The sequence below is a fragment of the Alexandromys fortis genome, unplaced genomic scaffold (assembly GCF_014885135.2).
Source record: "Alexandromys fortis isolate MF-2015 unplaced genomic scaffold, M_Fortis_MF-2015_v1.1 scaffold_3, whole genome shotgun sequence".
Taxonomy (NCBI): Eukaryota; Metazoa; Chordata; class Mammalia; order Rodentia; family Cricetidae; genus Alexandromys; species Alexandromys fortis.
Genome location: NW_026067909.1, coordinates 14,648,608 through 14,661,067, shown reverse-complemented (window position 1 = coordinate 14,661,067; position 12,460 = coordinate 14,648,608). Strand labels below are relative to the sequence as shown.

At 50.0% G+C, this 12,460-nt stretch overlaps 1 protein-coding gene and 1 pseudogene across 2 annotated transcripts; both read left to right on the top strand.

The window, feature by feature from the left end:
• Positions 1-5,887: 5,887 nt before the first annotated feature.
• LOC126498783 (phospholipid hydroperoxide glutathione peroxidase-like) lies at positions 5,888-7,187 on the top strand (annotated as a pseudogene).
• A 3,301-nt stretch (positions 7,188-10,488) lies between these two features.
• Positions 10,489-12,256, top strand: CUNH11orf86 (chromosome unknown C11orf86 homolog). 2 transcript variants are annotated; one of them, XM_050137683.1, is made up of 2 exons: positions 10,489-10,829; positions 11,482-12,256. In XM_050137683.1, the coding sequence occupies exons 1-2, from the start codon at positions 10,569-10,571 to the stop codon at positions 11,587-11,589; spliced, it is 369 nt and encodes a 122-aa protein (XP_049993640.1). In that variant the 5' UTR covers positions 10,489-10,568; the 3' UTR covers positions 11,590-12,256. The 2 variants fall into 2 exon arrangements, with proteins under 2 accessions (XP_049993640.1, XP_049993639.1); XM_050137682.1 differs by having other exon boundaries at positions 10,495-10,829; positions 11,479-12,256.
• The last annotated feature ends 204 nt before the right edge of the window (positions 12,257-12,460 follow it).

Sequence of the window (12,460 nt, the reverse complement as noted above, 5' to 3'; positions counted from 1 at the left end):
TTTTTTTTTTTTTTTTTTGGTTTTTCAAGACAGGGTTTTTCTATAGCTTTGGAGCCTGTCCTGGAACTCCCTTTGTAGACCAGGCTGGCCTCGGCCTCAAACTCACAGAGATCCACCTGTCTCTGCCTCCCAAGTGCTGGGATTAAAGGCGTGAGCCACCACCACCCGGCTCTAAATGATTCTTGTAGCCAGAGGCTCCCCCAAGCTCCCACAACCAGGACCAGACTTGCCTAATAGTGCAAATAACCTCTACCCTATCTGTGTGACTGAGACCAGGCTAGACTCTTAGGCCCTATCTTAGGTAGCCTATCTCTAGAACCCATCTTCTTAGGGGAAATAACAAGTACCCTGAATTGAGTTTTGAGGTAATCACGCTTCCTTGTGCACCGAGGATTATGTCACTCCAGGAAATGTTTTTCCAGATTATAGCTGGCTTAAAATACATTCGTAATGAATCACCTGATATCAGACTCTTATTTGTTTGTTTGTTTATTGTCTTTCAGATAGGATTTCTCTACATAGCCCTGACTGTCTTTGAACTCACTCTGTGTTGTCCAGGCTGGCCTGGAACTCAGATCTGCCTACCTCTGCCTCCTGAGTGCTGGGATTAAAGGTGTGCCTGGCTCTGATCAGACCCTTTAGAAGGAACAGCAGGCTGCGTTTCTGCCGCCTGGCTCCCGGCCACCTGGCTAGCTTATGCCCTGAAATAATTACACGGAAACTATATTCGTTTAAATACTGCCTGGCCCATTAGTTTCAGCCTTATTGGCTAACTCTCACATCTTGATTAACTCATTTCTATTAATGTGTGTAGCACCACGAGGTGGTGGCTTACCGGGAAAGATTCAGCATGTCTGACCTGGTGGCTGGATCCATGGCGTCTGACCCAGAGAGGAGAGGCATGGCGATTACTTCACTTCCCTCTTCCTCCCAGCATTCTGTTCTGTCTACTCCACCCACCTAAGGGCTGGCCTATCAAATGGCCAAGGCAGTTTCTTTATTAACCAATGAAATCAACACAAAACAGAAGACCCTCCCACATCAAGTTTTCATTCTGATCTCTTCGAGGTTGCTTTGTCTCCCTGACACCTGCAGAGTCCCTAGGTTAGGGTGCAATTCCCACCTGCCCCATAAGTTTGCATCAGTTGTGCAGTGTGCAAAACTGTGCAGCTGTGCAAAGCTGCCCTGTGCCTTTGCCTGGGTATAGTTTTTGGGTTGGAGGGAACTTAAATCTCAATGTCTCCCTTGTTGTGGTTTTTAGGTTCTTTTAACCCTGTTGCGCCTCCCCCCCTGCCCAACCCCATTCTTTTAAGTCTCCTCCTGCTCTGGGTCTTTGGCATGAACATTCCCATCTCTGCAAAATGTTCTGACCAGCCAGGAGGTGATGGTGCATGCCTTTAATCCCAGCACTGGGGAGACAGAGGCAGGCAGATCTGAGTTCAAGGCCAGCCTGGTCTATAATTGGCTCTGCCAATTCCAAGATCCTCTCTCTTTCCTCTAAATTTATGGCTCCCAACAAGCAAAGGGGTGGACAGCAACCTCCAAAGTGCCTCCCAATCTCTCTCTCTCTCTTTTTTTTCTTTCTGTTTTTCAAGACAGGGTTGCTCTGTAGCTTTGGGGGCTGTTCTGGAACTAGCTCTTGTAGACCAAGCTGGCCTCAAACTCACAGAGATCCACCTGCTTCTGTCTCCCAAGTGATGGGACTGAAGGCACGAGCCACCACCGCCCAGCTGTGCCTCCCAATCTTATTGGGGGTGACTATACCATCTCTTTCACCACAGTGAACATGAAATTTCTGCCCTGTCACGTTGCTGTTTTGATGCTCAAGTGCACAAAGCCTGTAGTAGACACCTCACCACAGTCACCATGTCACAATGAGATGGCGAAGAGAGCCGAATCTCCAACTCACTCAGAGCCACAACCCCTGTGGGTTACCTAGTAATCCTGTCAAGTATGAAGGAATGCTGTGCCCATTTGACAGATGTGAACATTGAGGCTCCCAGAACAGACGGGACCTCTCTCTTGATCCACAGCCTGGACTCCTGGATTGTGCTTCTTTTGTATTCCAGTAGACAACCACCTTGGATCACCTGAAAAAAAAAATGGGGTAAAAAAGAATAGACTTCAAAACAAAGGGCTTTGTTTCGAAATATGCCTCTTTAAGCACACCGTGTTAAATCCAGACCATTTTGAACAATGCAGTCCCAAGATCTCCCATAAGATAAGGAGTGCCTGGGACCTGGTTGTACAGATAGTTTCTCTGGCCTCTGCCCAGACCTGTTTCTGCAGTGGACTTAAGCAGAGAATGCTCTTGTGCTTGTTAACTAAGGGAGTTTGGGCACTTGGGTGAGGAAGAAGCTTAGGAAGCAGGCCATACCCACGCCAGGCCCTGAGGACACAACCCACACCAGCCCCTGAGGACACAACCCACACCAGCCCCTGAGGACACAATCACACCAGCCCCTGAGGATACAACCCATACCAGCCCCTGAGGACACAACCCACACCGGCCCCTGAGGATACAACCACACCAGCCCCTGAGACACAACTATACCAGCCCGAGGACACAACCACACCAGCTCCTGAGACACAACCACACCAGCCCCTGAGGACACAACCACACCAGCCCCTGAGGACACAACCACACCAGCCCCTGCGTATCAGAACAGGCCTAGTCTTGGCTCTGTAAGGTAAGTTCCCCTCCCACACAGGAAACCTTAAGCACCACGTGCTCTCCTCCCAGCAGCTTTCCCAGGACTTTTCTGTAAAGATGGGATTGTTTGCTTTCACTTTGGCTCACCCCAAGTGGTGAGGTGGAGGGCCTGTGGGAAGGCTTGGTGGGTAGAAGCGCTTGTCACCAGGTGATAAGGTAGCGCTGAACCTGAGAACCGTCCCATCTTTTCTGTGAACATTTAAAAACCAGAAATGTAGACCCGTGGTCTGAACTAAGGAAACTAGCTGGGCTGGTGGTGCACATCTGTCATCCGAGCCGAGCAGGGAGCGGTCAGATAAACTGTTGCAGCTCTGTGAAATCCCTTCCTGGGAGGCAGGCTCCTCTGGCTAGCACCAGGCCTTCAACCTTTCCTTCCACCCAGCGGAGATTCCTTTGAGGTCTGTGATTTCAATGGCTGACAGCATTAGTGTCTCCCTAGGAGTCTTCTTCCCTGAAAGGATGGCTACAGGAGGATCCTTCAAGTCTAAAGCCAGCTGAGGCTACACAGTTCCAGACCAGCTGAGACAACAAAACAGAACAAGGCCCTAGACCTAAGCAGTGCCCGGGGTTTGGAGTTCTAAGCTTCTTGCAATGGCCTCCCTAGGACGGCTCCAGGTACACCAGGCTGCTGTCCTCGTTTGCCTCCTATTGCCGTGATAAACACCATGACCAGAAAGCAACTTGTGGAGAAACGGTTTGTTTGACTTACACATCCTGGTCACAGGCCATCATGAAGGGACAGGAACTGAAGCAGAGACCAGGGAGGGACGCGGTTCACTGACCGGATTGTCCACTCACTCAGCTTTTTTTATCCAGCCCTGCCCACCTGTCCTGGGATGGCACCACATACGAAGGCCTGGACCCTCCCACAACAATCACTAATCAAAACAATGCCCTCACAGACTTGCCCACAGGCCAGTCTGATGGACGTGTTTTTGCAGCTGAGGTCCCCTCTTCCCAGGTGATTCTAGCTTGCGCTAAATTGACAAAAACAAAAAAATCAGAAACCACAGCACTGGGTCTGCAAACCATACTCCAGGACAAGCCAAGGCCCAGGAGTCAATGCAAAACACATTCCATGGATTTTTTGTGCGTACTTTTTGTTTTGTTTTCTATTACTGATTTTCTTTTTGTCTGTTTTGATTTTCTTTTTACTTTTGTCTTGTTTTAGAAAGAGAGAAAGAACATAAAGTTGAGTGGGGAGGGAAGATCTAGAAAGATTGAGGGAGGGGAGAGAATATACACAAAGTCTATCATATGTACTTAAATTTTTAATAAAAATTTAAGAAATAATCACATAGCACAGCCTCCGTGTGCAGCTCCCCGCACTGGCAGCCGCCGAGCCTGGCAATTAGCTTCTAAGAAACAGAAGATAGGGGAAAGCGGTGATGGCCGCTCCCAGTGTTACACCCAGGGCCGGGCTCCGTCTTCCCCGAGTTCCAGCCTCACTCTCGCTCACTCTAACTGACTCAAACTGCTCTGTCGCGAGAGGTTCTTTGAAGAGAGGATCAAGCAACAACAGCTGACAAGAAACAGGCCTTTGGCCTAATAATAATCCAGGGAGCTTGAAGCACTTTTACTGCCCTAGGCCACCTCGGTGGGAGCCCTTAAGAGGCTGCCACCAAGCTAAGCCACTCCCAGTTTCCCCACCTACAGGAACAAAGAGATAATTACAGTGTGTTGTCTTAAGACACTAATGTTGTTTTAAGCTACTAAATTTCATTTAAGCTCTCTGGTTTAGATGTGAAGAGATTAGCTCCAGAAACAGTAAAAACTGCCTGAGAGATAATGGGTAAAACCAGATAAGGGCAGAGTGTGGTGCTGCAGAAATTTCGTCCCAACACTGGGTAGACAGGCTGGTGGACTTCCTGAGTTTAAAGCTAGCCTGCTCTACATAGTTCCAGGCCAAACAGGGCTGTAAGACTGTCTTTAAAAAAAAGGGGGGGGGGCTGGAGCAGTTAAGAGCACTGACTGCTGTTCCGGAGGTCCTGAGTTCAATTCCCAGCAACCACATGGTGGCATGGTGTCTCACAACCACCTATAATGAGATCTGGTGCCCTCTTCTGGCCTACAGGCAGGATACTGTATGTATAAATAAATAAATCTTTAAAAAAAAAAAAGAAAGAGAAAGAAATAAAAAAAGAAAGAAAGAAAGAAAGAAAGAAAGAAAGAAAGAAAGAAAGAAAGAAAGAAGGAAGGAAGCAAGCTGGAAGACCTTTTGGTCCCATCCAAGGCCTGCGGTCCTCCCCCAAGTAATTTGTCCTGTGGCAATGGGTAACTAACAGCCTCTAGTATTTAACACTGTGTCTGGGCCTGAAGACACAAAGATAAAGATAATGGTTTCCTGGTCTCCAGGGGATGTGCAGTGAAGGGTTAAAGTGGGTGTGTACATTGTTGGACTGCCAGAGGAACAGCCCACCTTACCCAGCACCAAGGGGTCAAGCAGACTTCTTGGGAGGTATCACTCAGATCTAGGTATGGGAAGATGAGGGGCTGGAAAGATGGCTCTGCTGTTAAGAGCAATTGCTGCTCTTGCAGAGGACCCTGGTTCATTTCTCAGCACCTATATGGTGGTCCATAAATCATCTATAAGTCTAGTTCCAAGGGACTGAACTGCCTCTTCTGACTTCAGCAGGCACCAACACACATGTGGTGCACATACAAACATGCCAGCAAAATACTCACATACATAAAAATAAATCTGAAAAATATGAAGAGCCAGCGGTGGTGGCACGCGCCTCGAGTCTCAACACTTGGGAGGCTGAGGCAAGCGGATCTCCAGGTTTGAGGCCAGCTTGGTCTACATACATAGTGAGTTCCAAGCCAACCAAAAGGCTATCTAGACCTTGTCTCAAAAGAAAAAATAAAAATAAAAAAAATAAAAGAGTTCAAAATCTTCCTTGGCTGTTTAGTTAAGTTCCAGCCTGGGTTGTTATATAAAATTGTTATGCCCAAGTTCGTGGGGTCCCCACAAAAGCCAACAAAGGAGACCGAGTCCCATATGTAAAACCCAAAGAGCCTTTATTTTAGTTAAGTTTGCAAACTCAGTCTCTCCGCAGCACGTCCAATACGTAGGAATATCCGGAGAGCCCCAAGCTCAATTAGAATAGGGTTTTTATAGCAGTAGAGGTGGGGGGAGGGGTCTCTGAGGTTTAGGGCCCCTGATTGGCTGACATTTGTCTAGGGGTGTCCTGTTGATGGAGGCTGTCAGGTGTCTCTATTTACAGCTCTTGGAATGCCAGGCATTTCCTTTGAATGGTCTGCTCTTGGGTGGGGGTCAGGCATTGTCTCAGGATAAACTACTGAGACTCCAGACTGCATTTAAATTCTTCAATGGCCAGAGTCCCAGGTGATAATGGTTGGAAGTAAAGAACTTCCTTTGGGTGACCTGCCCAGACTTACCTTATCATGGCTGGCCCCCACAAAATCATGTCTCAAAAAACAAACAAACAGAAGCCTGTGCTGCTGTGCGGGGCTCCTGCTGCTCCAGGCCTCGCAGGCACCACGTGCGCATCCCATGATGTTTGGCCTTGTGTGCGCAGGCGCTCAACGCCCGAATTCTCAGCCAAGGACATCGGATGGGCACCTGATTTGCCTAGATAAGTACAAGGGTTTCATGTGCAAGTCACTAACGTAGCCTCCCAATGAGGCAAAACCGAAGTAAACTACACTCAACTAGTCGATCTGCATGCCCCATATGCTGAGTGTGGTTTACGAATCCTGGCCTTCCCTTCAACCAGTTCCGGAAGCAGGAGCCAGGAAGTAATCAAGAAATCAAGGAGTTTGCAGCCAGCTACAATGTCAAGTTTGACATGTACAAGATCTGTGTAAATGGGGACGATGCCCACCCACCGCGGAAACGGATGAAAGTCCAGCCCAAGGGCAGGGGCATGCTGGGAAATGCCATTAAATGGAACTTTACCAAGTTTCTCATTGATCAGAATGGCTGCGTGATGAGGCACTATGGTCCCACAGAGGAGCCCAAGGTGATAGAGAAAGACCTGCTGTGCTATCTCTAGCCCTACAAGTGTGTGCCCCTGGAGCCCCCCTGCCCTGTGACCCCTGGAGCCCTCAGGATGGCCTGCCTGCAAACCAGCCTGCTGGTGGGGCAGTCCTGAGGACCTGGCGTGCATCCCCCACCAGAGGAAGGTCCGGAGCCCTGTGGCCCCCGGCTTGAGCTTCACCTTGGCTGCCTTGTGGGAATAAAATGTTGAAAAGTGAAAAAAAAAAATTACTAAATGTTCAGCAAGGGGGTACTTTCCAGTTATGGGCTCAATGGGGGTTCAGTGAGTCAGCAGCACCTTCTGGACTCAGACCACACCCTTCCCACAGCCCTAAGTTTCTGTGGGGCAAGGATAGAAGGTAGGCCTGGTACACTCCAGCCAAGCACTTTACCCCTGAGCACATCCCAGACCGAAGGCTGGAGATCTGAGCTGACTACAGGTGCTGAGATAAGCGTGCTAAAGGTTCTGAAGTCTTTTTTTTTTTAAATATTTATTTATTATGTATACAATGTTCTGTCTGTGTGTATGCCTGCAGGCCAGAGGAGGGCACCAGACCTCATTACAGATGGTTGTAAGCCACCATGTGGTTGCTGGGAATTGAACTCAGGACCTTTGGAAGAGCAGGCAATGCTCTTAACCGCTGAGCCATCTCTCCAGCCCCTAAAGGTTCTGAAGTCTTTAAAGCAGCAAAAGGGTGTGGGTGTCTTAACACTAGGGGCATAGGTACATTGCACTAAAGAGGTATGTGGTGCACAGCTGTAATCCCAGCGCTTGAGAGATGGAGACAGAAGAAGCAGGAGTTCAAGCTTGAGGCCATTCTGGGCTGCAGGAAATCCTGTCTCAACAGTAGCCAGGCATGGCAGAACACATCTTTAGTCCCAGCATTCAAGAAACAGAGGCAGGCAGATCTCTGTAAGTTCCAGGCCAGCCAGGGCTACACAGTGAGAAACAATAACAACAAAAAGAGACCCAGGTCTGCTTCAGAACAGGGTTGTGGGACAGGCTAATGCTGAAGGTCAGGGACTCACTTTTAATTTTTTTTAAAGATTTATTTATGGGTTGATGAAATGGTCCGGGGGTAAACATACATACTCTCACTGCAGAGCCTGACAACCTCCGTGTATTCACAGGACTCACATGGTGGAAGTAGAAAACTGGCACCCAAAGTTGTCCGGTAACCTCTGTGCTTAAGCGTGTGTGCATGCTTGCACACGCATGCACACACACGTGCACACACACATAGGTAAAGTATGTTGATGCATGCCCATAATCCCGGTACTTGAGAGGCTAAAGCAAGAAGATCTTGAGAGTTAAGGGCAGCCTGGGTTACAGCAGGAGACCCTGTTTCAAGCAAACAAATAATAAAACAAAATTTGGAAATGTGAGCCTGGAGAGATGGATCAGGGATGAAGAGCCCTTGCTCCTCTTGCAAAGGACCCAGGTTCCTTACCCAGCACCTACACAGTAGCTCACAGTCTGGATTCCAGTTCCAGGGGATCCAGCTCCCTCTTCTGGCCTCTTCAGGCACCAGGCATGCGCATGGTGCACATTCAGACATGTTGCCAAAACACTTGTACACATGTTTGGGGTGTGTGTGTGTGTGGTGTGAATATGGACACCAGAGGACAGTTTTCAGAAGCCAGTTCTCTCCTTCCACCGTGTCATCAGGCTGGTGACAAATGACTTTCTAGCCCCAGAAATGTGGGCATTAATAATAGAAACGCTCAAAGAGGGCGCTCCAGATGTGTGGAATCCCCTCGGCATTCGAAGCAGTTCCAGGGAGTCACTGGCCCAGACCACGGCCTTCTCTCCCCGGTCTCATCTGAGAGCTGCCGTGGGTAGCCTCACTTCATGTCCATGATGCGTGTTAGTTTCCAAACAACCCATTTTACAGATGAGGAAACTTACAAGAAAGGGTTTACACACAAGAAAGAATGCCATTAGCTGGGTACCAGAAAGTGGCACACACCTTTAACCCCAGCACTCGGGAGGCAGAGGCAAGGTGGATCTCTGTGAGTTTGAGGTCAGCCTGGCCTACAAAGTGAGTTCCAAGACAGTCAGGGCTACCCGGAGAAACTGAAAACAACAATAACCACAACACAATGAATGCCATCAACTCACTTTAACTGAGCATTTCCAGGGTCCCAGACCTATGCACCCCAGTTAGTCCACACAGCAGCCTCAGCTCTTTGTCCCTGTTACAGCTGAGGGGACCTAGGAGAGCAGAATGTAAGTCAAGGTCGCAGAGCTTAGCGCAGTAAGACTACAGCTCACCTAGAGACAGTGGTCCCCAGAGCCTGGGCTCTTAACCGTGTGCTTTGCTAGAATATTGAGGCCAGGCTAAGGCTGGAAAAATCCAGGCATCTGACACCTCTAGGAACTGTCCTGTTTTTTTTTCTTCATTTTTTTTCCTTCTAGGCTGAGGATGTAGCCCCGTTAGTACAACGCTTGCCTAGCACGTACAAGGATCTGTGTTCCATCCCTAGCACTAGCTACACAAGGCGTGGTGACTCACCCTGGTGATCCAAGAACTCAGGGGTGGAAACAGGGGGATGGGGAGTTCAAGACTGTCCTCTGACACATAGCAAGTTTGAGGCCAATCTGGCCTATATACGACCCCTTCTAAAAACAAGTCTGGTACAGTGAAATAATATTTACTATGTATCATTTTTTGATTTTCTTCTTTGTGTCTCTATGTAGTGTATGTGTGTGAGGGGGACTTATGTTGGGGGGCAGAAGTTGATATCAAGTATCTTTCTCTGCCGTTTTCTACCTTTAATTTTTATTTTATTTTTTATTTTTGAGAGGAACTAGCTGTGTAGACCAGGCTGGCCTCGAACTGGCAGAGATTCCCCTGACTGCATCTCCTCAGCACTGAGGTTGAAGACGCGCCACCATGCCTGACCTCACCATTTTAGATTTTCAAATTACATTCATTTATTTGTCTGTTTCCTGTGCATTCTTGAGAGCTGGGGTGTCACAGCATGCATGTGGTGGCGTGGTGACAACCTGTGGGCCCCCCGTTCTCTCCTTCCACCATCAAGGATCATACTCAGGTTGTCAGGCGGGGTGGCCCATGCCTTAACCCTCTCAACCATTTGGCAGCCTTCACCTTATGTTTGGAGACGGGGTCTCTCACTGAACCAGAGCTCACCAATGCAACTCAATTAGGAGGCCGGCAAGCCCCAGGGAGACTCCCATCTCTCTCTGGTGTTGGGATTGCCCTGTGTGCTGCACACCTGCCTTCCCACTTGGGTACCGGGGAGCCAGACTCAAACCTTGTGCAGGAGACACTTTACGAATGAGCCATCTCCCCAGGCCCTGTGGGTCACGGGTGTTTTACGTGTACCACTGACTTCCAGAGCCCTTGTCACCTTGTAAAACTCAGGAGTCTGTAGCCATTAAACAAGCACCGTTCCCTGCTCCAGCCCGCTGCCTTACTCAGTTTCACGCTGGTTGGTGTGTGTGAATCTGACAGTTCTAGGTTGAAGCTGTCTGGTCTCTGCTCTCCTGTGGAAGCATCAATGAGTTGAGCGCTAAGGATGGCCAAGGCCAAGGTCCCCAAGGGTAGAGAGGTCAGAACAGGCTGACTGTACAGCCAGAGGAAAGACAGTGGGAGCTAGCCCAGCACTTAGAAGGGTTATGAGTTTGAGGCCAGCCTGGGCTATCTAATCCCACAGGGTGAGGAGACAACTGGGAAGTGACTCAGAGATGTTTGATCTCTGTGGCCTGCCCTTTGGTTTATGACAGCCACCTCAGCAGTGCTGACCTTTGGCTCCATCATATGAGTGGACGCACCAGGCTATCTCACAAAGTTAGTGGCTCACAGAACAGTTACAGCCTCCAGAACCATGGGAACCAGCCTGCGCAGTCGGTCCTTTCGAGAACCCCGGTCCTGCTACGGGAAGCTCCGTGAGTCTCAGGGGAGGCCCCTGGAGGGCCGACTCCACAGGGCACTGAGCCTCAGACAGTCCAGGTCTCAGGGCCTTGCTGGCACAGAAGGGCCCGAGGTCCCTGTTCAGGACCGGCTGCCAGGGACCCGGGGAGACACGGAGCAGCTGATCCAAACCCAGAGAGGAGGCAGCCAGTGGTGGTTGAGGCAATACCAACAGGTGAGACTTCGAATTGAATTACCAGTTCCATGGGGGACGGACGGTGGGGACCCAGGGCAGATGGGGGACAGACGGTGGGGACCCAGGGCAGAAAAGGGTCAAGAGCGCAGCTGCCCTGAGGAAAGTCAAGCAAATACCCAGGGGCAGAACATTCTGGAAGCAGCTGGGATTTTCTCCGTGTGCTTTGGGGAGTCAGTGAAGGTTGGAGGAGGGATGAAATGGGGCCTGGGTGGGATGTGGTCAGAACTCTGTGTGTTTGAGATAGGGTCACACTCTATAGCCAGAATGGCCTAGAACTCTTGATCCTACCGTGTGCCGAGTGCTGCTGGGTGTACAGGCACGAACCGCCCTGCCAGCCTTTCAGGGCTGTATTAAGATGATTAACGTAATATTAGGCCGGAAGGGTGACTAGAGCAGGAGGCAAGGAAATCGGCCAGAGCAACTTCTGGCAAGTTACCGTCACTCTCTTACCAGGGAAAGAGGGTAGATTTCCCCACCCCTCCGGGCCCTACCTCCCAGCGGGAAGAGTCCCCCTCTCCCCCAGGAACTTAGCCTCTCCTTCATGGATCTACCCCCACCTGGTGGCTATGAGTGGAACAGCATCTGAAGCCCACCGTTGTGTTGTCATTTTTCCTCTTTGGTCTTCCAGCAGCTGAGGAGAAAGTGGAAGAGCTTTGTCGCCAGCATCCCCAGTGTGACCCTGCATCGGCCAGCCTCCCCAGAGACCTCATTGGACACCGACAGCTTAGAACTGCTGTGATTGCCCCTTGCTCCGCCAGCTGGACTCCTGCGTCTCCCGTCTCCCCATCTGCTTCTTCATGACTTTTCTGTACTCTGAACTCTTCCAGCCTTTGTCATGTGACCCGTGGAGGCCTCTGTCATTAGGTCATTCAAAGCCCTGTGTGGCTGCCCTTCTTGGTTCAGGCAGCTAGCTCTTAGCATGGACCTCCATAGGCCTGAGGAGAAGGCACTTAGCCCCCTGCCTTCTGGACTGGCATGTATGAAGGTCTTAGGGACCTATGCAGAAATGAGAGTGTCAACAACACTCTTGACCCCACACAGACCAGCCGTTTCTAGGACAGTGTTCAGTGAAGCCAAAGCCAAACACGGCTGAGAATTTCTTGAATATCGCCTGGTCACAGGGCCAAGCTCTACCTTGGGTCTCCCTCACAGACAGCGAGCCTTCAAAGGCGAGGACCGCGTCTGGACTTCCTCACTCTGGGTGCTATGCCTGAGAAGCCCAGTCATGCGCATTGCCTCTTTAGACCTCATTACATCCTGATGAAGGAAGCAGGGAAGTCCTTCCTCCCTGTGTGACAGAGGGAAACAGAGGCCCAGGGAGGGAAAGAGACCCTTCTGCCTCCACACACACCCAGTACCTGGCACTGGGGTTGAACACATTAATAAAACCACTGACTTGAAGGAAATATTTGCCTGGTGACTGACACTCAAGTTCTGAGCCTCTCCCAACTCCTGCCATCAAGCCCAGCCCAGAGTCCCAGGGCTCAAGGACAGAGGGATCTCCTAGGGCCACACAGGGAGAGGGTATCAGGCCTTCTGATGGGTCCTCTGAGTTCTTCAAATTCCAGCCTAATGTTGGTTAAGTCCCAGAAGATATAGTGATGGGCTCC

What these genes read in the sequence shown, in the direction of transcription:
- CUNH11orf86 (XM_050137682.1), top strand. Translation starts at nt 10,569, where the DNA reads ATGGGAACCAGCCTGCGCAGTCGGTCCTTTCGAGAACCCCGGTCCTGC. An exon ending in GGTTGAGGCAATACCAACAG is followed by an intron (nt 10,830 to 11,478) that starts GTGAGACTTCGA and finishes TTGGTCTTCCAG; the next exon opens with CAGCTGAGGAGAAAGTGGAA.